This window comes from Lissotriton helveticus, chromosome 2_1, assembly GCF_964261635.1.
Source record: "Lissotriton helveticus chromosome 2_1, aLisHel1.1, whole genome shotgun sequence".
Classification (NCBI taxonomy): domain Eukaryota; kingdom Metazoa; phylum Chordata; class Amphibia; order Caudata; family Salamandridae; genus Lissotriton; species Lissotriton helveticus.
Genome location: NC_136059.1, coordinates 356,966,637 through 356,992,569, shown reverse-complemented (window position 1 = coordinate 356,992,569; position 25,933 = coordinate 356,966,637). Strand labels below are relative to the sequence as shown.

The window sequence follows — 25,933 nt, the reverse complement described above, 5'->3', positions numbered from 1 at the left end:
TGTGCTTCTACCAGAGCCTTGAGTCTTGAGGGTATTCACTTGGTGTGCTTGCCATCCCTGGACACGTGTTTCGCGGTTATTACCGCTCGTCAGCAGGGATTAGGTGTGTGCACGGGGTTGCTGCGTGGGCTGCCAAAAATATTCATAGGTCCAGATACCTTTTGTGGTGCGCAGGTGCGTAATCTCGAGGTCGTCACCTCCACCGGCTCAAGGGAGCCTGTATAAATAGTAATTCCGAATGAGGTCGCACACTGCTCGTCCCATCAGCGTGTGACCCCGGAGCATGATGGTCGATGTAGTAGGTATCAGCGGGTGCGCTTCTACCCGAGTCTTGAGTCTTGAGGGTATTCACTTGGTGTGCTTGCCATCCCTGGACATGTGTTTCGCGGTTATTACCGCTCGTCAGCAGGGATTAGGTGTGTGCACGGGGTTGCTGCGTGGGCTGCCGAAAATATTCATAGGTCCAGATACCTTTTGTGGCGCGCAGGTGCGTAATCTTGAGGTCGTCACCTCCACCGGCTAAGGGGGAGCCTGTATAAATAGTAATTCCGAATGAGGTCGCACACTGCTCGTCCCATCAGCGTGTGACCCCGGAGCATGATGGTCGATGTAGTAGGTATCAGCGGGTGCGCTTCTACCCGAGTCTTGAGTCTTGAGGGTATTCACTTGGTGTGCTTGCCATCCCTGGACACGTGTTTCGCGGTTATTACCGCTCGTCAGCAGGGATTAGGTGTGTGCACGGGGTTGCTGCGTGGGCTGCCAAAAATATTCATAGGTCCAGATACCTTTTGTGGCGCGCAGGTGCGTAATCTGGAGGTCGTCACCTCCACCGGCTCAAGGGAGCCTGTATAAATAGTAATTCCGAATGAGGTCGCACACTGCTCGTCCCATCAGCGTGTGACCCCGGAGCATGATGGTCGATGTAGTAGGTATCAGCGGGTGCGCTTCTACCCGAGTCTTGAGTCTTGAGGGTATTCACTTGGTGTGCTTGCCATCCCTGGACACGTGTTTCGCGGTTATTACCGCTCGTCAGCAGGGATTAGGTGTGTGCACGGGGTTGCTGCGTGGGCTGCCGAAAATATTCATAGGTCCAGATACCTTTTGTGGCACGCAGCTGCGTAATCTCGAGGTCGTCACCTCCACCGGCTCAAGGGAGCCTGTATAAATAGTAATTCCAAATGAGGTCGCACACTGCTCGTCCCATCAGCGTGTGACCCCGGAGCATGATGGTCGATGTAGTAGGTATCAGCGGGTGCGCTTCTACCCGAGTCTTGAGTCTTGAGGGTATTCACTTGGTGTGCTTGCCATCCCTGGACACGTGTTTCGCGGTTATTACCGCTCGTCAGCAGGGATTAGGTGTGTGCACGGGGTTGCTGCGTGGGCTGCCGAAAATATTCATAGGTCCAGATACCTTTTGTGGCGCGCAGGTGCGTAATCTCAAGGTCGTCACCTCCACCGGCTCAAGGGAGCCTGTATAAATAGTAATTCCGAATGAGGTCGCACACTGCTCGTCCCATCAGCGTGTGACCCCGGAGCATGATGGTCGATGTAGTAGGTATCAGCGGGTGCGCTTCTACCCGATTCTTGAGTCTTGAGGGTATTCACTTGGTGTGCTTGCCATCCCTGGACATGTGTTTCGCGGTTATTACCGCTCGTCAGCAGGGATTAGGTGTGTGCACGGGATATCTGCGTGGGCTGCCAAAAATATTCATAGGTCCAGATACCTTTTGTGGCGCGCAGGTGCGTAATCTGTAGGTCGTCACCTCCACCGGCTCAAGGGAGCCTGTATAAATAGTAATTCCGAATGAGGTCGCACACTGCTCGTCCCATCAGCGTGTGACCCCGGAGCATGATGGTCGATGTAGTAGGTATCAGCGGGTGCGCTTCTACCCGAGTCTTGAGTCTTGAGGGTATTCACTTGGTGTGCTTGCCATCCCTGGACACGTGTTTCGCGGTTATTACTGCTCGTCAGCAGGGATTAGGTGTGTGCACGGGGTTGCTGCGTGGGCTGCCGAAAATATTCATAGGTCCAGATACCTTTTGTGGCGCGCAGCTGCGTAATCTCGAGGTCGTCACCTCCACCGGCTCAAGGGAGCCTGTATAAATAGTAATTCCGAATGAGGTCGCACACTGCTCGTCCCATCAGCGTGTGACCCCGGAGCATGATGGTCGATGTAGTAGGTATCAGCGGGTGCGCTTCTACCCGAGTCTTGAGTCTTGAGGGTATTCACTTGGTGTGCTTGCCATCCCTGGACACGTGTTTCGCGGTTATTACCGCTCGTCAGCAGGGATTATGTGTGTGCACGGGGTTGCTGCGTGGGATGCCGAAAATATTCATAGGTCCAGATACCTTTTGTGGCGCGCAGGTGCGTAATCTCAAGGTCGTCACCTCCAACGGCTCAAGGGAGCCTGTATAAATAGTAATTCCGAATGAGGTCACACACTGCTCGTCCCATCAGCGTGTGACCCCGGAGCATGATGGTCGATGTAGTAGGTATCAGCGGGTGCGCTTCTACCCGAGTCTTGAGTCTTGAGGGTATTCACTTGGTGTGCTTGCCATCCCTGGACACGTGTTTCGCTGTTATTACCGCTCGTCAGCAGGGTTTAGGTGTGTGCATGGGGTTGCTGCGTGGGCTGCCGAAAATATTTATAGGTCCAGATACCTTTTGTGGCGCGCAGGTGCGTAATCTCGAGGTCGTCACCTCCACCGGCTCAAGGGAGCCTGTATAAATAGTAATTCCGAATGAGGTCGCACACTGCTCGTCCCATCAGCGTATGACCCCGGAGCATGATGGTCGATGTAGTAGGTATCAGCGGGTGCGCTTCTACCCGAGTCTTGAGTCTTGAGGGTATTCACTTGGTGTGCTTGCCATCCCTGGACACGTGTTTCGCGGTTATTACCGCTCGTCAGCAGGGATTAGGTGTGTGCACGGGGTTGCTGCGTGGGCTGCCGAAAATATTCATAGGTCCAGATACCTTTTGTGGCGCGCAGGTGCGTAATCTCGAGGTCGTCACCTCCACCGGCTCAAGGGAGCCTGTATAAATAGTAATTCCGAATGAGGTCGCACACTGCTCGTCCCATCAGCGTGTGACCCCGGAGCATGATGGTCGATGTAGTAGGTATCAGCGGGTGCGCTTCTACCCGAGTCTTGAGGGTATTCACTTGGTGTGCTTGCCATCCCTGGACACGTGTTTCGCGGTTATTACCGCTCGTCAGCAGGGATTAGGTGTGTGCACGGGGTTGCTGCGTGGGCTGCCGAAAATATTCATAGGTCCAGATACCTTTTGTGGCGCGCAGGTGCGTAATCTCGAGGTCGTCACCTCCACCGGCTCAAGGGAGCCTGTATAAATAGTAATTCCGAATGAGGTCGCACACTGCTCGTCCCATCAGAGTGTGACCTCGGAGCATGATGGTCGATGTAGTAGGTATCAGCGGGTGCGCTTCTACCCGAGTCTTGAGGGTATTCACTTGGTGTGCTTGCCATCCCTGGACACGTGTTTCGCGGTTATTACCGCTCGTCAGCAGGGATTAGGTGTGTGCACGGGGTTGCTGCGTGGGCTGCCGAAAATATTCATAGGTCCAGATACCTTTTGTGGCGCGCAGGTGCGTAATCTCGAGGTCGTCACCTCCACCGGCTCAAGGGAGCCGGTATAAATAGTAATTCCGAATGAGGTCGCACACTGCTCGTCCCATCAGTGTGTGACCCCGGAGCATGATGGTCGATGTAGTAGGTATCAGCGGGTGCGCTTCTACTTGAGTCTTGAGGGTATTCACTTGGTGTGCTTGCCATCCCTGGACACGTGTTTCGCGGTTATTACCGCTCGTCAGCAGGGATTAGGTGTGTGCACAGGGTTGCTGCGTGGGCTGCCGAAAATATTCATACTGGAAAAGACATGTATGTTACTGCTTTACCCGGTTAACGTTAAACAGAGCCTCAGCATCACAAAATGGATGCTGCTGCCACAGACACGAGTATGACCACCTGGTGCTGGGGGAAACTCCAGCAAGAGTAGCCTGGACAATAGGTTTCCTGTCCAGGGAGGTGCCAGCACCTCCCCAGACAGGGGTTATGTGTATTGGGGCAGGGAGGGCTGCAGTCAGTGAATGCATCTAGACACTGCCTGGGGCACACAAGGTGCTCCATGCATAGCCCGGTTCAAACCAGTTCCTGGGGCACTTCAGCCCCAGCTCTGGGCAAAACTGGACAAAGGGAAAGGGGTGTAACCACCCCCTTCCCAGGTCCACCCATAGGAGGGATCTAGGCAGGTAATCCAGCCCCTTCGCTTAGTGTAAGTATAGGAGCTGTGTCCCCAGGACTTTAGATTATCCTGGAAAGAAACTTTGATACAGAACTCTTGGACCTTCGACATTCTATTCTGACTAGAAGACGGAAGACATCTCCCTTGTGGTCAAGGAGTGACCACCCTGTGCAAACAGGCACCACCAGTAACTTGCCGGTCTGCTTTGTCGACGCTCCCGCCGGAACCCGAAGACTCAGCGACACAGGAACTGGACTCTCAGACTTCTCCAACGCCGACCCACATCCACAGCAAAGCTGAGACCCATGGCAGACAAGAGAGACGTGGGACCGGACACCCTAGGCATCCTGCATTTTGCTAACTGCTCGACGACCGAGGTACCCTCGCAGTTGTGCATTGGGGTACGAGAAGCCCCAGACCCGAGCGCCATTTGCACCGAAGCTCAGCCCTCCACACTCCACGAGTGCCGCGTGGGGCCTGCTCCTGCATTTCAGCTCTACGCGTCTTCCCGGTTCCTTGCCCGTTGGCTAGTGAGCCCCCTGAAGACTTTCTTTTTGAACTAAACTGCTTTCCTGGTTGCTCCAGGCTTGCTCCAGCTTCCCTTCAAAGGAGAAGCGCCACAGACCTTGCTGGTCTGCAACAGAGCCAATCTCGACATCCTGTGTGGGTTGCGGTTGCCAAGGCTTGTTGGGTCCAATCCGGATACCGACTGCGCAGTCAACTAGATCCATCGTGGGACAGCTCGTATCCAGCTCCTGGTCATCGTCGATGTCTCCTGGACCTCGTGGCTGAAGAGACAAACTCACCTTTTTCACCTTCAAGCACGCAACATCGCCTGGTTCAGTCCTGGTTCCTTCCTGGTCACTGGCTAGTGACCCAGACTCTGTCCCCTCTGCTTTCAGGTTCTTCACATCTTGGATCCACCCGGACACTTTTCCTCTGGTCGCCTGCAGCACTTCTTTGCAGCTCTCCATAGAAAACTACGACAAAACCCGACACCAAAAGGCACCTATGCACCCGGCTTCCCTAAGTGAGGTAACACAAGTATTCCGGTGCTCCCGTGGTTCTTGACTCTCAAAGTGTCCTAGTCTAACAGGGTTTTATCCTAGTCCATCCGGAAGTGTCCTTAAACAGTAACTTTGTAACTTCTTTGTTTCCCATTATAAGTCAACTGAACTTGCGACTGTGTTTAGACACTGCACGCGTCTCCCGTGAGCCTCCTACTTCCTAACCTTTGGTTGTTTAGTGTAGCTCCAGCGATTCTACAGGCCCTAGGCCTGCTGTATAACTCTCACGTGGTTCTTATACACTTCCTTAGTATATGGTTTGTGAGGCCCCTAGGGCATAACTGCATTTGTGCAACTTATCGTATGCTAATTGAGTAACTTGTGATGTGCTTCGATCTCTGACCTCATAAAGAGTGCAGAGGGGTTGTGTTTAGAATAAATACATATATATTTGATATATACCTTGTGTGGTGTCCTTTCATTTGGTATTCAAGGGATTATAATTGGTAAAACAGCTTGCTTCACATGCTCTCTGAAGTCTTAGCCTAAGACTGCTGGTCCATGCTACCACTAGGATAGCTTGTCTATAAGGTTGACTTTACACCCACCATCAATAAGGGTCGATTAGACTGGTGCAAGGTGCCCACTAGAATAGTGGACATAATATGCCAGGCTAACGTCTCACATTTGTGTCTGGTACTACCTCCCACAGGCCTCAGGTTCTGTCCTGCTAGCGACCTGTGTGTGTCTCATACTCCTCCTCTAGAGGTGTTTCCCTTGTTACTAAATTATCTTCAGCCGTTGTCCCTTGGGACGTCTTTTCAGTGTGTTTTCACACGCTTCTTCCGAGGCTGCCACCCGTCACAGGTGCATTAGGCGGGTTCCTGCTATAGCGCCCTCAACAGCGTTGGTCTTGTGGCTCGCCCGTTCTATATATACCCGCATGTTGATTACCACTGGGTATCCCTTTTATACTCCTCTGCCTTTCTTCGCTTCTGCAAGGTCTGGCCCTATATCCCCGTTTGTCGGGGTGCCTTGGGCTCAGGTTTGCCATTGTTCTACACGGCTGCGTTTTTTCTTTTGCTCGTTTTATGTGCGCTTCGGTGCCTTTTCATGCTGCTTCGGCAGCAAGGGTTCCCATGGTTCCGTTTCCTGGGATGAGCCTCCTCGTCTGGCTGCTCTTCTTCTTGGGGGTCTTGTCTGTCCCGTTCATGTACCAAACAGTCCCTCTATTCTGTGGGGGTGCATTTCTCCTCCCAGTCGGAGGTGGTGGTTCCGGAGATCTGAGGTTGTTCTCCACAACTCTGTGTGCACTTATTTATGGTCCCTATAGGCACCTCCGGTGCCTCAGAGGATACACCCTTCAGATGTGTCTTTTTTCCTTCAGGTCTCACCCTTCTCTGTGTCTGGTGTGCCTGCGGGACAGTTCCTCTTGTGGGGGTTGTCCCGGGTGCTGCGCCCTGCATTTCTGTCTCCCTTTGGGTGCGTTCTTCCCCTTGACCTTCAGGTTGCCTTGTTGGGCAGTCCCTTAATCGTCTTAGCCACGCCACTTGCTTTGTCTCCGTAGCTGTCTGCTACGTGCATGTTCCTCGTTGTGGTCCGCCTCAGTGTGCTTCAGAGTGTTGCTGTCCGCCCCTGTCACTTTTGTGTGACTGAGTAGTGTCTAGTGTTTCATGCTTGCTCTTCTGGGACGTTGCTCAGTCCCTGCCTCTTGTCCTCCGCTTCCTGTCCGGCCTCCCTTGCGTAGGCCCGCCGGGTAGGCTCTGGTTATGTCACTCCATGTTGTCCTCTGGGTACTGGTTGGTGACACCTTAGCGCCCATTGGGCTCTGGGAGTAGTTCTTCCTTCCTTCCCTCATTATGAACTCTCTATTCCGTCCTGGGATTGTGGCTTAGTGCCGTTATTCCATCCCGTATTCTCACGGGTGAGGTCTCGTGCCCTTCTGGTTGTCTTGTGGTGCCTTTACCTCTCATTGTCTTCTGCTCTTCCGAGCTGCTTGGTCTGCTGATTGACTGCGCCACCACAGCTTTCCCCGTAGACCGTAACCCAGTTGCCGGCTCAGTGCTCTCTGGCACTTTCTGTTGTTCTGTCGCAGACCCACCTCCCTCCTGGGGTATGGCTGTGGTATCTATTCTAAGTTAAGGAATCTGCGGCTAGATGTCTCTATCAGCTGTACGAGTTACTTACCTTGGGTAACGATGTATCTGGTAGAGACATAGTCTAGCCGCAGATTCCTTAACGCCTGCCCATCTTCGCCGTTCTGCGAGGACCTTTTCAGGTTGGGGCTTTCTATCCTCGCCTCCCTTAGGGTGGCCCGCCATTTTACAAGGTGGTATTCTCTCACTTCAACACAGACTGCTTCGTTCTGTTTCTCTGCTCCTCCCCGCCCTTTCTCTACATTAGGCGGTATGTTAATAGCTCATGTGTTCTTGCCAGCTTTCGGCCTGGATTGTAGGGTGTGAAATCTATTCACGCTTTTTCCTACCATCCCATTCTTCCCTTCCACATTGCCTTGTGGTCTTTGTCACCCCTGCTGCTTTTTCCTTCCGATCTATTGGCTCTGTACTTTTATGGGTCTTTTGGTTTGGGTTGCGACGTCTCTTGTGGTGACGTCTTGTGGTGTTCTCCTTAAGCTTGTGTTCCGGACTTGTTCCCATTCACAGTTTCACTTTCTGGATGCGGACATTTTATCCTGTGCCACACTGTTTTTCCATATCCTTGTCTCCCTTTCACGTTGATTGAGCCTTCGCTCATGCGGGATGGCTTTTCAGAGCACTGCTCTGTCTCGCCTGTCCATTTCTTCTATTTTTTCATCATTTTTGCACACTCTTTCCATATTCTCACAGTTTTTTTTTTGGTGATGACTCCACGTTCTGACGCGGAAAAGTTTCTCCGACGAAAATTGATGTCAGCGCGCCGGAGGGCCATATATGGCTCTGCTGACGTCATGTCCGTGGGCGACGTCAGGGCAGAGCCGGGCAGAGCCGGGCGGCGCCACCCCCGGCTCGCACAGGTGCTGCTGCAGAAAGTTTTCCGGATCCAGTCTGACGCCTGGGGATATTCAAAGTTAAGGAATCTGTGACTAGACTATGTCTCTACCAGATACATCGTTCCCAAAGGTAAGTAACTCATTCTTCCGATCATTAAGCCTCTATTCCGGGTTTCGGTCAGGATGACCCTGAGGCTGCTGGGCCTCATGGCCTTCTGCAAATGGCTGGTCGATCATGCCAGGTGGCATATGCGGGCTCTGCTGTGGGACCTAAAGTTCCAGTGGGCGCAGCATCAAGGGAATCTGTCCGATTGCGTCCAGATCTCGGAGGGCACTGCACAACAATTGCAGTGGTGGCTCACGAACCAGGATTGGGTCAACGGCAGATCCCTCTCCCTTCCCTAACCAGAACACACAGTGGTGACAGACGCATTCCTTCTGGGATGGGGCGGCGACATGGTAGAGACAGGGATCAGAGGTCTCTGGTCTCCGGCGGAGTCCGGGCTCAAGATCAACCTTCTGTAGCTGTGAGCGATCTGGCTAGCACTGAAAACATTCCTTCCCTCTATCCGGGAAAGAGTAGTGCAGGTGTTCACAGACAACACCACCGTCATGTGGTACTACAACAAACAAGGCGGGATAGGGTCGTGGACCCTATGTCAAGCGGCCCTCCGCCTCTGCACATGGCTGGAACATCAGGACATATCCCTGGTGGTTAACACCTGGCAGTTTCCCTGAACACCAGGGAGGACGAACTCAGCCGCAGGTGCATAATGGATCACAAATGGCGTCTTCCCTCCGAGGTGGTGCAAGGTCACTTTCAAAAGTGGGGAGAGCCTTGGTTAGATATATTCGTAACCGAAGGGAGCGCGCAATGTCAGCAATTCTGCACGTTGGAATTTCCAAGGCAGCACTCGCTCTGGGACGCTTTTCGTCATGAGTGGAATTGCAGTCTGTTGCACACCTTTCCGCCCCTTCCACTTCTGCCCAGAGTGCTAAAGAACATCAAGCTTGACCGGGCCCAAGTGATACTTGTGGCTCTGGATTGGGCACAAAGAGTCTGGTATCCTGATCTGCTCAGCATGGCCATCGATCCTCCGATCGGACTGCATCTTCAGGAGGATCTTCTGTCGCAGCAGCAGGGGACGGTCCTCTACCCGAACCTGTCCAGACCTCACCTCCTTGCGTGGAGATTGAGTGGCGTCAGTTGACTTCATTTGACCTGCCTCCCGATGTTTGTTATGCAATCTTGGCAGCCAGGCATCCCTTCACTAAGACAGTATACGCCTGCAGATGGATCAAATTTTTGGCATGGTGCACCGCAAAGGCTGTGGATACCCATTTTGCCACTCTCTCTGAGGTTCTCTTGTTCCTCCTTTCTTTAGCCCAGCAGGACTCTGCTCTGGGCACTATCATGGGCTATTTTTCAGCCATTTCTGCCTTTCTTCGGCTTCCTGATCAGCCTTCTCTTTTCAAGTCCCCGGTTGTTAATCATTTGTTAACAGGCATAACTCACCTCTTTCCACCTATTCCTTTCGTTATGCCTCAGTGGGACTTGAATCTGGTCTTGACCTATTTGATGTGCGCTCCCTTTGAGCCGCTTCACAACTGTCCTTTAGGACTTTTAACTCTTAAGACTGCATTCCTGGTGGCCATCACATCTGCTAAAAGAGTGAGTGAGCTCAAGGCTCTTTCATCCAAACCTCCTTTTCTGGCTGTACACCCAGACAAGGTTGTCCTTAGGACTTGTCCATCCTTTATTCCCAAGGTGGTCACTTTCTTTCACATCGGGCAAACAATCACTTTGCCCACCTTCTTTCTGCCTACGCATCCTTCTAAAGAGGAAGATAGGCTCCACCGTCTGGACCCAAAACGTGTGGATAACACAAAACAGTTCTGGGTGGATGACCAACTTTTTGTTGGCTAGGTGGGCGCAAAGAAAGGTTGGGCCTTACACAAGCGGACCATTTCTAGATGGGTCGTTTGGTGTATTAAAGCCTGCTATTCTCTGGCTAAAAAGGAACCTCCAGTGGGGCTCCGCGCCCATTCCACCAGGGCGAATGCAGCCACTACTACTTTGGTACGAGGAGTTCCTCTTCATGACACCTGTCAGGCAGCTATGTGGGAATCACTGCACACGGTTACAAAACACTACTGCCGAAGAGTCCGAAGAGACAGCTTCTTAGGCCGTTCTGTTCTCCAGGACTTTCTGGTGTAAAAACGGTTTTCAGACCCACCTCCGGGGTTGGTATTGCTGGGGTATCTATTCTAAGGTAAAGAATCTATAGCTAACTGTTTCTTTCAGATGAACAAGTTACTTACCTTTGGTAATGATATATCTGTAAGAATCATAGTTAAGTTATAGATTCCTTACCGCCCCACTCATCTCCCAGTTCTGCAAACTGATTTCTAGGGTTAAGGACATCCTTTCAGGACCCTAGTTTTGTGCACCTGTGGTCAGTGTCTTTTATGGCTCTGTGTTTCTGGCGCAGAATGCTGTGTACAAGACTGACGTCAGCACGCAATGGCGGCATCTAAGTAGCTACCGCAATGTCATCCCGGTGACCACAATGCCAACGACGGACACGGAGCCGACCAACGCCACCTTCCAACGAGCAGAGGTACTGCTGATGAAAAGCTTTCCAGGTCCAGTCTGACGCCTGGGGGTAATTCTAAGGTAAGGAATCTAAAACTAACCTATGTTTCTTACAGATTTATCGGTACTGAAGGTAAGTAACTTGTTCTTCCAGTTTACTGTGGTGCCCTTCGATTTAAAGAATGCCCCTGCCGGGGTGTGGCCAAGAGCCGGAGCAAAGTGGCCGTGTGATCCTCTAGCTCCGTGAACCCTATCCCCTTACCGTCTATCATGCAATAACATCTGACTCCCCGGGGCAGGGGAACACGCCCGAAGGCAAGTGGGACGTCTTCTGCCGACTCCCGCCGCCACAAACTGCCGGCGCCCAAAGGTCTAGGTCCCTCAAGTGGCGGGCCTACTCGAGCCTTGGAGCCGAGGGCTCAATTTTGGAGACCTGCCGCCTAAGAGAACGCCAAGTACGGCCTACACAGTCGGCGCGCGCGGAGCGCGACACACTCTTGCGGACTGTCACATGCAGAGCACAGACCACAGACCACAGCAGTGGTAATCAACATGCGGGTATGTTATGTAATCTTGGCAGCCAGGCATCCCTTCACTAAGACAGTATACGCCTGCAGATGGAACAAATTTTTGGCATGGTGCACAGCAAAGGCTGTGGATACCCATTTTGCCACTCTTTCTGAGGTTCTCTTGTTCCTCCTTTCTTTAGCCCAGCAGGACTCTGCTCTGGGCACTATCATGGGCTATTTTTCAGCCATTTCTGCCTTTCTTCGGCTTCCTGATCAGCCTTCTCTTTTCAAGTCCCCGGTTGTTAATCATTTGTTAACAGGCATAACTCACCTCTTTCCACCTATTCCTTTCGTTATGCCTCAGTGGGACTTGAATCTGGTCTTGACCTATTTGATGTGCGCTCCCTTTGAGCCGCTTCACAACTGTCCTTTAAGACTTTTAACTCTTAAGACTGCATTCCTGGTGGCCATCACATCTGCTAAAAGAGTGAGTGAGCTCAAGGCTCTTTCATCCAACACTCCTTTTCTGGCTGTACACCCAAACAAGGTTGTCCTTAGGACTTGTCCATCCTTTATTCCCAAGGTGGTCACTTTCTTTCACATCGGGCAAACAATCACTTTGCCCACCTTCTTTCTGCCTACGCATCCTTCTAAAGAGGCTCCACCGTCTGGACCCAAAACTTGTGGATAACACAAAACAGTTCTGGGTGGATGACCAACTTTTTGTTGGCTAGGTGGGCGCAAAGAAAGGTTGGGCCTTACACAAGCGGACCATTTCTAGATGGGTCGTTTGGTGTATTAAAGCCTGCTATTCTCTGGCTAAAAAGGAACCTCCAGTGGGGCTCCGCGCCCATTCCACCAGGGCGAATGCAGCCACTACTACTTTGGTACGAGGAGTTCCTCTTCATGACACCTGTCAGGCAGCTATGTGGGAATCACTGCACACGGTTACAAAACACTACTGCCAAAGAGTCCGAAGAGACAGCTTCTTAGGCCGTTCTGTTCTCCAGGACTTTCTGGGTAAAGAATCTATAGCTAACTGTTTCTTTCAGATGAACAAGTTACTTACCTTCGGTAATGATATATCTGTAAGAATCATAGTTAAGTTATAGATTCCTTACCGCCCCACTCATCTCCCAGTTCTGCAAACTGATTTCTAGGGTTAAGGACATCCTTTCAGGGCCCTAGTTTTGTGCACCTGTGGTCAGTGTCTTTTATGGCTCTGCGTTTCTGGCGCAGAAAGCTGTGTACAAGACTGACGTCAGCACGCAATGGCGGCATCTAAGTAGCTACCGCAACGTCATCCCGGTGACCACAATGCCAACGACGGACACGGGGCCGACCAACACCACCTTCCAACGAGCAGAGGTACTGCTGATGAAAAGCTTTCCAGGTCCAGTCTGACGCCTGGGGGTAATTCTAAGGTAAGGAATCTAAAACTAACCTATGTTTCTTACAGATTTATCGGTGCTGAAGGTCAGTAACTTGTTCTTCCAGTTTACTGTGGTGCCCTTCGATTTAAAGAATGCCCCTGCCGGGGGTGTGGCCAAGAGCCGGAGCAAAGTGGCCGCGTGATCCTCTAGCTCCGTGAACCCTATCCCCTTACCGTCTATCCTGCAATAACATCTGACTCCCCGGGGCAGGGGAACACTCCCGAAGGCAAGTGGGACGTCTTCTGACGACTCCCGCCGCCACAAACTGCCGGCGCCCAAAGGTCTAGGTCCCTCAAGTGGCGGGCCTACTCGAGCCTTGGAGCCGAGGGCTCAATTTTGGAGACCTGCCGCCTAAGAGAACGCCAAGTACGCCTACACAGTCGGCGCGCGCGGAGCGCGACACACTCTTGCGGACTGTCACATGCAGAGCAGATATCCAACGTGGTCCCCAGAGACGTGCCCATTCCAGGCGTGGCATTGACAATGGCACCTGGGACGTAGAGGGACAGCGTTCAGTAGGGAAGGAGATGGCCCCTTTGACTACCCCTGCCCCCTTCACAAAGCGTTCTAGTGTGGTAAGTTCCCTTGTCGCCCCTTCTCTAATGCTGGCTTGTAGGACCCAGTGGCGCAATTGGAGGTAGTGGAAGTATTTCTTGTTTGAGAGGATGAAGTCGCTTTGGCAGCGTTCAAAAGTTAATGTATCCCAATTATGGAAAATGTCAGCTAGGGTAAGGCATCCCCCCACCTTCCATGTCTCAAAGGAGATTGAAGCGGAGGCTTGGTGTTTTATTTTGCCAGATACATTTTTTAAAGAGCGTGCGGACTCCCTGTAGGAAACCTTTTTCTAGGTCGTTGGGTAGACTCTGAAGTAGGTGCAAAAATTTCAGGAAAACTACCATCTTAATGGCATGTATTCTCCCAATCCAGGACAGGTACAGTGGCGCCCACCGCTTGCGATCAGCTTGCAGCTAGCGTAGGAGCGGGGGGTAGTTAGCTGCAAATAGCACTGAGATTTTGGGGGTTAATTTTATACCTAGGTATTTCAGCTCTTTCTTGGCCCACTGGAACAGGAATGTGGCCACTAGGGTACCCAGCTCTGCTTCCGCTAAGGTCAGGTTGAGGAGGAACGATGTTGATATGTTAATGCGGAGCCCAGCTTTCCAGCCCCTCTGGCAGTGTTAGAAAGCCCTGCGGGTCTGAAAGTTTCAATAGTATGTCGTCTGCGAACAGAGAGAGTTTATTTCGTCAGATCCAAATTCAATTCCCCTATTAATCGGGTTCTCTCTAATGTTTGCGGCTAAGGGTTCAATGCTAAGTGCAAAGAGAACTGGAGATAGCAGGCATCCCAGTCTTGTCCTCCTCCCCAGTAAAAAAGGATCCAAGCTTACTCCATTGTCTAGGATTTTGGCCCCTGGGGGTGCATAGTTGGCCTTATCATATTTATAAATATTGAGCAGAAGCCAAACCTCTGAAGGGCCTGAAAGAGGAATGGCCAGTCCACCCGATCAAACGCCTTCTCGGCGTCTAAGCCGAGAAGAACTGTGGGAACCTGCTTTTTAGTAGTATTTTCTATTAAGTATATTGCCCTGCGTGCCTGATGGCCCTTCCCACTACTCACATGATGATTATTACTAGAATGGTATACATTTCAGTCGTTCAGGATAACTTAATTTGACGTACAAAAAATATGACGAAGACAGAAGGATACTCGTGAAAAATTTGTTCTCCTCTACTTTTTGCTTTTTGAATTTGAAGAGTGAGCATAGATTAATACACAAAGGAATTACAGTGTGCAGTGATCACATACCATAACAGTTGTTTCTATTAACATATTATCCAGCGTACATTCTGCGTTTGTCTGCCCTTAATGAAGCTGGATTGGTCCAGGTGAACCAGACTCGGCATCAGGTCTTCTAAGCGTGTAGCCAATATTTTAGAGTATAGCTTGGCATCTAAATTGGGAAGCGCTATGGGATGATAAGAACTGCATTGCTGTGGGTCTTTCCCTATTTTGGGAATTGCAGTGATAGGTGCTTCCCGCAAAGTGTGTGTCAACTGCTGGGTGTTTGCAATATAACTAAAAAGGGGGATCAAGTGGGGGAATAATTCTGCGCTGAAGGTTTTATAGAATTGTGAGTTCAGGCCATTTGGGCCCTGAGATTTGTGCTGCTTCAGACCCTGAGTGTGAGACGCACCACCTCCTCAGTTATGGGTGCACCCAATTGTTCATTCTGGGATGAAGTGACCTGTGGGATTTCCATTGCATTAAGGTAATCTGCTTGCGCCTGTAGGTTGGGTTGGTCAGCTGTGTATAATGTGCAGTAGAAGTCCCTAAATGTGCGTGCTTTCCCGGAGTCTTCCCGTGTCTGTATCCCGGAAGGGTTTTGTATGTCTCCAATATATTCCTTCTCTCTCTTGATTCGTAACTGTTGGACTAAGTGTGATCCCACTTTAATGCCCTGGGCCTATGATGTCTGCTTAGGACGTAGCAGTGTCAGTCCGCTCTATTAGAGTAGATCGCCAGTAGTTTCCCTTTCAAGGCTGTGACCTTTCTTTGGAGTGCTAGCGTGGGGTTAGCCTTGTGTGTGTGTGTTCTAATGTTTTCAGTTCCCATTCTCAGACTCAACCTTTCCGCAGCTCTCTGTTTGTTGAAGGTGGCCATCAGACATATTTCCTGGATGACGTGTTTCACTTGTTTCAGGAAGCTCCCTATTTGGGTGCATGCTGTCAGTCCCTGGGTGCCAAGTGAGGTTGAAGTCCCCATCAAGATTATGTCTCCCCTTGCGAATCCCCCCAATAGGGACAAAGTGTTGTTTATGAACGTCACCTGGTTAGTATTAGGTGCATATACTGACACAATTCTACAATGCTTCTCTCGAATTCAACCTTTCACTAGTACTTTACTCCCATCCCTATCAGTTTTGTAATCTTCTGGTTGGAATTTGAGTGAGGAGTGAAAGAGTAGGGCCACTCTATTGTGTTTTGTGGAGGAAGAGGATTTATATATTAGCGGATATGCCTTGTGTTTTAATCTATGATCTTCGGATCTCTTGAGGTGGGTCTCTTGTAGTGCAATTATATCATAGTGTTGGTCTGTGAGATATTTCCAGATCTTCTGGCGTTTGCAGGGGGCATTCATACCTCTCATGTTCCATGAGAGTAGTTATCACCATACCATAATGGTGGTGTGTACCTACTTGCTAGCCCTGGTCCCCCCATTCACCCCTTTCGTACTATTCGCTCCCCTGGGTAGAGAGCTTTCGCTCTCTGGGTCCAGAAACACAGCCCATCCTGGGAAGAGGTGTCATGCCTCCTCCCCCAGGATGGGCTGTGTCCACAAAAGGGGAAGCTTCAAAGGCATGCCGCCTTTGGATGCTGAACCTGTCTTTTGCTGCTCCCAGCAACTGGTTCCTACCGGTTCTGGACCCCACTTTGGGCGGGAGAATCGTCGGGAAATCCATGCTAGGAAGAGAGGTGTGCCCACCTTTGCCAACCCCACCCTTCAGGTGGGGGAGGTGAAGTGAAGCACACCCCTCAGTCCCCTCCATCTTGAAGATAGGGGGACTCAGGCAATTAGGAAGAGGCTCATTGCCCCTCCCACTGGAGGGTGGCATAATAGGGGGTGTACCCACCCAAGTAAGGGGCCCATTAGTTCTGACCTGCACACCTTTAACTCCCCTAAATTTTGTATTTAGGGGCAACTCTGAACCTTGACTCTTCAAATAAGTGGAAGAAAGGAGGATCAAAGAGAGTGCTGACCCAGGAAGGAGAAGAGGACCCCAACTGCTTTGACCCCAGCCCTACTGACCTGTCCTGTCTATGACCCACCTACATCGAGAACCGCAGCAAGTCCAGCAGCCAGCAACCCCCAGGTCCCGAGGACATGCCCTGCAACCTTCCAACAGACTCGGTCTCTTGTGAGCACCTTATTTGCTCAACCAAAGACTCCCCTCCAGATTCCGGATTCCAGTGACTCCGTGATTCTGGACCACTCTGCACCCAACACCCATGGTCCGAGTTCGAATGGCCCAACACCACAAGGAGTTCTCCCCCAGCGATCCAGACCTGTGATCTGGTGATCCCATACCTCCCTCAAGATGATGCCTGCAGCCTTAACCTAAAGGGTCCCTCCAACCACGACTAGAGCTGGTAAATAAGCACGATGCCAAAAGACACCCCTGCACCCAACTCCCACGGCCTGGGGTAGCCCAACCCGCGATGTCCATGCATTCCCCTAAGATCCCAACTTACTTCTCCTACCAGTGGTCATCTATAAGAAGTCTCCTTGCCTGAGCCTGCAGCAACTTTGTGAAACCTAAGGTCTCTATTGGGAAACACAGGGCCCCTAATGTCTGTTTTGCATCCTGCACCCGGCCACCCCAGTGCGGCTGGTGGTGCAGCTCCTGTGCTGGTCAAGGGCCCCTGCAGTGCTGACCTTAACCCTAGGAGCTTTACTTGTCTGCAGCCCCTAAGCGAAGACCCCTTAGCCCATTGGCTAACATTGGGCGCACTCTGCACCCGGTCGCCACAATGTTGCTGGTGGTGCAACTTGAGTGCCCACCTAGACCTTGGGGAACCTTGGTCCTAAACCACAAAGCTCACCCTTGTAATTCGAACTGCATTTCAAAGTCACACAAACCTGTAACAACTGCAGACTTAACCACAACTGCATTTCCTTGAACAGTCTTGCATTTGAAAGTGTATTTTACTTACCTGTGCCAAGTCCTGCTTGGTTCTAAAATAAAATCTAAGTATATCTTTTTTTTTATACTTAATTGGTCTGGATTCTGTCTCTGAGTGTGTGTATCAGTCCTTGATTGAGTGAATACAGTAAGTGCTTAACACTCTCCGGATAAGCCTAACTGCTCAGCCACTCTACCACAAAGAGAGCTGTTAGTACGTACCTAATTTAGCCCCTGCTGTACCTCTGAGGACTTTCTGGACTCTGTGCACACTATACCTTATTTTGGTATAGTACATACAGAGCCAGCTTCCTACACCTGTGAAATTCAAAGGTAAGGAATCTGCAGCTAGATCTTGTCTCTGCCAGATAATTTGTTGCCAAAGGTAAGTGACTTGTTCTTTTCTTCTCTCAAGAAGAAAGGCTTCTCAACAGAGTGTACCTCTTGAGGACAAAGGCGGCCTTGAAAATACTCTGTTATGGGATATTCCCAAAAGCAACTTTTCCCCTCTCTCTCTTTATGGTTCTTTTGGAGCCGGAGCTCGCTTTACGTATCTGAAAGAAACACGTTAGTTAGATTCCTTACCTTAGAATATCCCCAGGCGTCAGGCTGGATCCGGAAAGTTTTGCAATCAGTACCTCTGCGCGTCGGTAGGCGTCATCTGCGGCTCCGGGTCCGTCGGCGGCGGCACCGGAATGACGTTGTTGGAGTACTTAGACGCCGCCCTTGCGCACTGACGTCAGTTCTTCTTTTTTCCGCACCAGCAAGCGCAGGTTCGGAGAAAGCAGTACCTTAGTCACTTTTTGACTAAACTTTCTCTCGGTGCCAGTAGGGATGCCCGGGTTAAAGCCCTGTACTGACTGCAACCGCCGCTGCCTCTATTGTCCTGGGGCAGACCACAACAACCGGTCATGCCCCGACTGCCGGGCCTTGACGTCAAAGGCTAGGCGGGAGTGGTCCCGTAAGCGCCTCGAGCTCCGGCAGTTGGCCCCGCGTCGCTCTTGGTCACGGTCCAGCAGGGGGTCGAGGGACCGGTCGCGGGGCCACAGTCATCGAAGCTCGTCGGGCTCCCAGTCCTCAGGTAAGAGGCACAAGAAGTCAGAGAGACGACATCGCCCTTCCGACTCCCCCCCCCCGACGCTCGCACGATGCGGCCGGAAGTTCGGGCGACACCGCCTCTGCGGCTCTGCCAGAGCCGCAGGCGCCGCGCCAGCTCCATACCCGCCGGTCCCTGGGCTGAATGTGACGAGGCCTTCCTCATGGCCATGAGGTCCCTCTCTCCTCCGTCGGGTCCCGCGGGAGTGCCTCCGGGCCCCGTGGCCCCGACTGGGAGTCCATGCGGGCCGGGTGCTTTGGCCCCAGGCCCCCGCTGGATACGGTTCCGGATCCGGGTCGCCGCTGGTCGACCTTACGACCCCGCCGGCGACGACCCCCAGGGTGTCGCCGCACGGCGCCGTCCCTGATCCTTCCCTCGGTCCGGATCCAGCGCCGGACACGCGTCGATCGACGCCTCATTCAACGCCGGCTGAGGAGCAATTCTTCTTTGATCTGGCTACATCCTTTGACCCTGAATATCAGGAGATGGAGAATGAGGGGGATTGGGAGGGGTCGAGGACCCTCTGACACGGGAGTGTCAGTCATTTCAGGACTGGACAGACGAGCTAGTGGAAGCCAGTGGCCTTGACACTTCACCTGACACTGGCTTTGTCTCCCCCCCTACCGTGGCTACGGAGGAGGGGGCTGCTTATAGTGTGTGCTGACGAGGGCGGCCAAGGCCTTGGCGCTTACGCTCCCCGTCGCAATTGTGAGGTCTAACATCCTCACTGAGGTCCTTAAACCGCAGACAGGGTCTCCGGAGCCTCTACTGCCATTTAATGAGGCTCTCATGGACGTCCTGTTGGGCACCTGGTCCAGGCCCGCTACAGGTCCCCCTGTAGATAGGAACGTCGCTAGGCGCCACCGCCCAGCTCTGACCCTAGCTTTCTGTCCACCCACCCCACCCCCGAGAGCCTGGTTATCCAGGCCTCTACTTCCCAATCCGCATTCCCGACTGCGCCCCCAGATCGGGAATCCAAAAGGTATGAACAGTTTGGCAAGAAACTGTTCTCCTCCCTCAGCTGTGGGTTGCGGTCAGTCAACACCCCTTGTCTTTTGGGCCGTTATTCCCACTCTCTGTGGGATACGGTTGCGGCCGTGCTGCCAGAGTGCCCGGAGGGACGAGAAGCAGCGCGGTATTCCATACGATGTGGGCTGGATACCACGGACTCGCTGGGCAGGGCGATGTCAACAACGGTGGCGGTTCGCCGCCACGCCTGGCTGAGGTCCGCCAACTTCTCGGCTGATGTCCAGAACACCCTCATGGACATGCCGTTCGATTGCAGCCACCTCTTTGGTGGCAAGGCAGATCATGCGCTTGAAAGCTTCAAGGACTCCAGGGCTACGGCCAAGTCCTTGGGCCTCTCGGGCCAGCTTCAGCAGCAGTCTGCCTTTCGCTCCTTTCATGGCCAAGGAAGGGGCGCCCCTTCATGTCCTGCCAGCCACGGGCCGCAGTCTAACATCCAGCGCGGCGGCGGACGTGGTAACCGCCGTGGCGGTGCCAGGGGACAACGACGAGGCCAGTCCACATCCACCCCCGCAGCACCTTCATCAAAGCCTTTCTAGTCCGAGCTTTCAGGCCCATTCGACGCCAGTGGGGGGCAGGATCCGCCATCACCTCCTCCACTGGCACACCAACACATCGGACAGGTGGGTGCTGCAAATCGTCCGAAGGGGCTACTCCCGTCCCTTCGAGGCGACCCCTCCTGCCATGCCACCGCAGTACCACCGCGTGTTGGGGGATCACTTGCAACTTCTGCAAGAGGAAGTCTCGGCCCTCTTGGCCAAGGGGGACAGCGAGCGCGTTCCTGGGCCGGAAGTAGGTCGTGGTTGTTATTCCCACTACTTTCTGGTCCCCAAGAAGGGCAAAGGGGACCTACGCCCTATCTTGGACCTGCGGAACGTCAACGGCTTCCTCCGGAAGGAGAAGTTCAAGATGCTGACTTTGGCTCAGGTCTTAGCTGCCCTAGACTGGATTGTAGCGTTGGACTTGCAGGATGCTTATTGTCACATCCACATTCCGCTGGCCCACCTGCGCTACCTGCGGTTCACGGTAGGCCACGAGCACTTTCAGTTCACCGTGCTCCCCTTTGGCCTTACCAGCGCCCCACGGGTGTTCACGAAAGCCACGGGTGTTCACGAAAGTAATGGCGGTGGTCGCAGCTCATCTGCTCAGATTAGGGGTGTCAGTCTTCCCCTATCTCGACGACTGGTTGTTGAAGGTGGGCTCACCTCCAGACTATGGCCAACCTCCTGCACTTGCTGGCCCTCTCAAAAGCTCCTCTTCATCGTAGTGGTTCTGGATTCGGCGCAGTTTCTGGTTTATCCTCCCGAACAGCGGGTTCGGGATATTCAGGCTCTGATTCTGATCTTTCAGCCTTTATCCCGGGTCTCGGTCAGGTTGACGCTGCGGCTTCTGGGGCAGATGGCCTCCTGCATCCTTATGGTGCATCACGCCAGGTGGCGGATGCAGGCTCTGCAGTGGGACCTGAAGTTTCAGTGGGCCCAGCATCAGGGCAACCTGTCTGACCACGTCCTGATCTCGTAGGGCACTGCGAGACAGTTGCAGTGGTGGGTCACGGACCGCGATTGGGTCAGCGGCAGACCCCTCTCCCTACCCTAACCGGAGCACGTAGTTGTGACGGATGCATCCCTCCTGAGCTGGGGGGGCCACATTGGAGAGGCGGAGATCAGAGGCCTCTGGTCTCCGGCGGAGTCCCGGCTCCATATCAACCTTCTGGAGCTGCGGGCGATCCGGCTTGCACTGAAGGCATTTCTTTCCTCTGTCCGAGGAAGTGTAGTGCAAGTGTTCACGGACAACACCACCACCATGTGGTACTGCAACAAACAGGGCGGGTGGGGTTGTGGACCCTTTGCCAGGAGGCTCTGCGCCTCTGGCAATGGCTGGAACAGCAGGGCGTCACCCTGGTGGTTCAACACCTGGCAGGTTCCCTGAATGCCAGGGCGGACAAACTCAGCCATCGGTGCATGATGGATCACGAATATAGTCTGAACTCGGACGTGGCGCAAGGCATTTTTTGGCAGTGGGGAGAGCCTTGGTTAGATCTATTCGCCACAGAAGAGAATTTTCAAGGTGGCACTCGCTCGGGGACGCTTTTCGTCACAATTGGAGTTGCGGTCTGTTGTACGCCTTTCCGCCTATACCACTTCTGCCCAGAGTGCTGAAGATGATCAGGCGCGACCGGGCCCAAGTCATCCTTGTGGCTCCAGACTGGGCACGAAGGTACTGGTATCCTGAGCTACTCAGCATGTCAGTCGATCCCCCGATTCGTCTGCCTCTGCGGGAGGACCTTCTGTCGCAGCAGCAGGGGACGGTCCTTCACCCGAACCTGTCCAGTCTCCACCTCCATGCGTGGAGATTGAGCGGCGACAGTTGAGGGCATTTTACTTGCCTCCTGAAGTCTGTGATGTGATTCTGGCAGCCAGGCGACCCTCCACAAAATCGGTATACACCTGCAGGGGGAACAAATTTGTGGCATGGTGCACAGCAAAGGCTGTGGATCCCCTTTCTGTCCCTCTTTCAGAGGTTCTCCTCTTTCTTCTCTCTCTTGCACAGCAGGGCTCTGCTGTGGGCACTATCAAGGGCTACCTCTCTGCCATTTTGGCCTTCTTAAGGATTCCTGATCAGCCTTCTCTTTTCAAGTCCCCTGTTGTAAATAGATTCTTGAAGGGCATTACTCACATGTTTCCTCCTGTTCTTTTCGGGATGCCTCAGTGGGACTTGAACCTTGTTCTGACTTATTTGATGTGCGCTCCTTTCGAGCCACTTCACAATTGCCCTCTTCGTCTTCTAACTCTTAAGACTGCATTCCTGGTTGCCGTCACCTCTGCCAGGAGAGTGAGTGAGCTCCAGGCTCTTTCTTCTAAGCCTCCTTTCCTTTCTGTCCATCCGGATAAGGTTGTTTTAAGAATGCATCCCTCTTTCCTGCCCAAGGTAGTCACAGCCTTCCACATCGGGCAGTCTATCACCTTGCCCACCTTCTTTCCGCCTCCGCATCCCTCGAAAGAGGAAGAGAGGCTCCACCGTCTGGACCCAAAACGTGCGCTCTCATTCTATCTGGACCGCACACGCCAGTTCCGGGTGGATGACCAGCTCTTTGTTGGTTACGTGGGCGCTAAGAAGGGACGGGCGGTGCACAAACAAACCATCTCTCGGTGGGTAGTCTTGTGCATCAAGATTTACTACTCCTTGGCGTAGAAGGAGCCTCCTGTTGGGCTGAGGGCCCATTCCACTCGGGCCACGGCGGCTACTACTGCCCTGGGTCGGGGAGTCCCCTTGCAGGACATCTGTCAGGTAGCTACGTGGGCCTCACTGCACACGTTTGCTAGATACTACTGCCTGGACAGCCAAGTCCAGAGAGATGGCTTCTTTGACCGTTCCGTTCTCCAGGACTTTCTGGTGTGATCTTGGTTTGCAGACCCACCACCGGGGTTTGTATTGCTGGGGTATCTATTCTAAGGTAAGGAATCTAACTAACGTGTTTCTTTCGGATGAACAAGTTACTTATCTTTGGTAACGATATATCTGTAAGAAACATTATTTAGTTAGATTCCTTACCGCCCCACCCATCCTCCCCGTTCTGCAAACCGATATCTAGGGTTAAGGTGCATCCCTTTGAGGGCCCTAGTTTCATGGCACCAGTGTCGGTTTTTATCATGGCTCTGCGTTTCTGGCGCAGAAAAGCTGTGTATAAGAACTGACGTCAGCGCGCGAGGGCGGCGTCTGAGTACTCCGACGTCATTCCGGCGCCAACGACGACGGACGCGGAGCCGCAGCCGATGCCTACCGACGCGCAGAGGTACTGCTACACAAAACTTTCCGGATCCAGCCTGACGCCTGGGGATATTCTAAGGTAAGGAATCTAACTAACTAATATTTTTTACAGATATATTGTTAGCGAAGGTAAGTAACTTGCTCTTCTGGGACTAGAGTCAAAATGGTCTCTTGATGACCTATTTCGTGGTGTTTTATGATGTTTGTTGGTGTCATATTGGATAGTGGCAAACGAGATTAGAATAAACTCAGCTATTATTTCATATGATTTTCTTAGTGTACACATAACGTTTGTTTATTGATCTCATTCTGCAATGCTTTTGATACAGACACAATAATGTAACTGATTATTCGTATTTCTTTTATTACTTTTAGTGGTCTTTGCTTCAAGAGGAGGAACATTCTGCTCAAAGCCTCAATGATTTCGACAATATGTCTGAAAGCACTGGTAGTATTCTAAGCAAATTGGACTGGAATATGATCGAGGACATGGTTGCAAGTGTGGAAGACAAGCGTAATTGAGACATGTTGCTACAAATCTCTAATTGACTCTGAAAATGTTTTTTCCGTCTTGCGCCAGTTTGAAATCTATTGCAAAGTTGAAAACTCTGTTTAGATACATAATAATTTCTCATTGATAAATTGTTTTTAATTTCATCCACTCTGATTACCTAAGAGGATCAAATGTTTTAGATTTGGTTTGAATACACGAATTAAGGACCATCTGAGGTAAAGTGGTTAATTGAAAATAAGAAGTCTTATTGTTAGATGATTTGTGAAGATAAACAGAACCTCAAAATATCAATATGAATGATTCCGGTGCAATTTTTACTTGCTGTTTTCTTTTTCCACTTCTTCCTGTTTGTTTCGTAGATATCTGTTTTTTTGGAGGAAATATGAGAAACACACTTGGATACAGTTGTTAAAGAAATACTTGGAGAACCTTACAAGTGCATATCCGTGGGTTATACATACCTTCACTATCACCGTTTATTGGATTAAATTCTTGTTCTTTGTTGCTCATTTACTGACTTAGAACAGCAAAGGCAATATACACTAGTGTGTCTAATGTATTTAAAAATTCTTTCATGTGTTCTCTGAGCTCTCAGAGTAGCCTTCTGTTAGCTCTTAAACCGAGACTAATTTTTGTAAATCCTCCTACCAAATGAAGCATCAACACTAGATTAAAAAAAGAACAACCTATTTCAATACTTTAGAATAACAGATGACACTCAGGGATCTTATAATAGAAACAATTAATCTTATGCTGGTTATTAAAATAGCGTACAGTCTGGAAACTTAGAATTCCTAGAGACTGGCAATTTGTTAAGCAAGCAGGGCGGAATTTTAAAAAGACCAGACATTTGTTGTAACAGTGTAAACCGTGGCTAAAAGCAGATGGTCTGATCTAGATGGCTGCAAGAAATTTCCTCGTAGAAACAAAGATGAACCGGTTTTAAGTTATGGTCTCTATCGTACACTACTTTGTATACCATGAAGAGTATATTAAACTGGACACAACTACAAATGCAGCCCTAGCAGTTGGCAGAGAATAGGTGCAATAAGAGGTGTCCTAAAGCAGCGTGCTCACAGAAAGAGGCATTTCAGAAATTCCTATTAGAGAAAATGCGTTAAGCAATTTACTTGACCAAACATTAGAACACTAAATGAAGTCTTTTTACCAGTAAAAGTGGTAGATTAGGATGTCATAGTTCTAACACCACCGATGCTGTGGCTTAAATTCAGGTTTCCGAAATAAGCGTAGCAGCCCTCAGAGCTACGCCCCCTTTCTGGAAATCTACTCAACTTTAATTACATGATACCTGCACAAATCAACACGAATGGCTTAGATTGATAAAACCATTGTTTAAATTAAAAGAAAGGTACAGAATGTTCTAATGCACTTTACGTTCTGTTTTGTAAATTAAATTTACTAAAATATTATAAATGCAATTAAATCGTTTATGAACAAGTTTTCTTGTAATTGTGCCTTTGCTACTTCCTGTCGTTCTAGTTCAGTTAACATTTATTATAAAACACAAAGAATGTTGTTAAATGTGAAACAGTTCTTTTTTGCTACGTTTTGTAATTTATTCTTGATGTAAAATATTGCACCTAATAAAATCTTTTGCTACATAAAAAGTAAAAGTGTCGTATTAAAAAAGAGTTTTCACGTTGCTGAATATCCATAGCAAGTCACACAAACAAATCCAATCATGTAACGTGTTGTAGTTGATTGCATGTGAAGGGTGGCAGCTTAGGACATGTGGGACTTGATCAGGGTTTTCTCACAGAAAAATGTCATCTGTTTGTGTGTAGTTGGTAAGTCTGAAGAGGGCGAAAAGTAGGAAGCCATGCTTAAAGTTGTCTTTTTCTGGGCCATGTGAAGATGGAGTATTCCTGACAAATATCAAGATGTTTATTTATTTATTTATTTATTTTTAAACCTTTATTGTACAGAAGGCGCGCACAGATACGGGCCTACAACCCACCGGGCCGGCCACCACAATAAAGAAACATACGAGGCAATACAGGAGAGACAACAGGATTTCTAAATAGCTCATATG

The 25,933-nt window shown here is 51.0% G+C and overlaps 1 protein-coding gene across 3 annotated transcripts in view; it reads left to right on the top strand.

Annotated features, from left to right (window-relative positions):
* CPLANE1 (ciliogenesis and planar polarity effector complex subunit 1) overlaps positions 1-25,514 on the top strand; it is a 2,766,109-nt gene extending 2,740,595 nt beyond the window's left edge. For all 3 annotated transcript variants that reach the window (XM_078674971.1, XM_078674972.1, XM_078674970.1), the window contains one exon: positions 23,742-25,514. In XM_078674971.1, the coding sequence (XP_078531097.1) occupies positions 23,742-23,888 (147 nt within the window). In that variant the 3' untranslated portion in view covers positions 23,889-25,514. The remainder of the gene's footprint in view (positions 1-23,741) is intronic.
* The last annotated feature ends 419 nt before the right edge of the window (positions 25,515-25,933 follow it).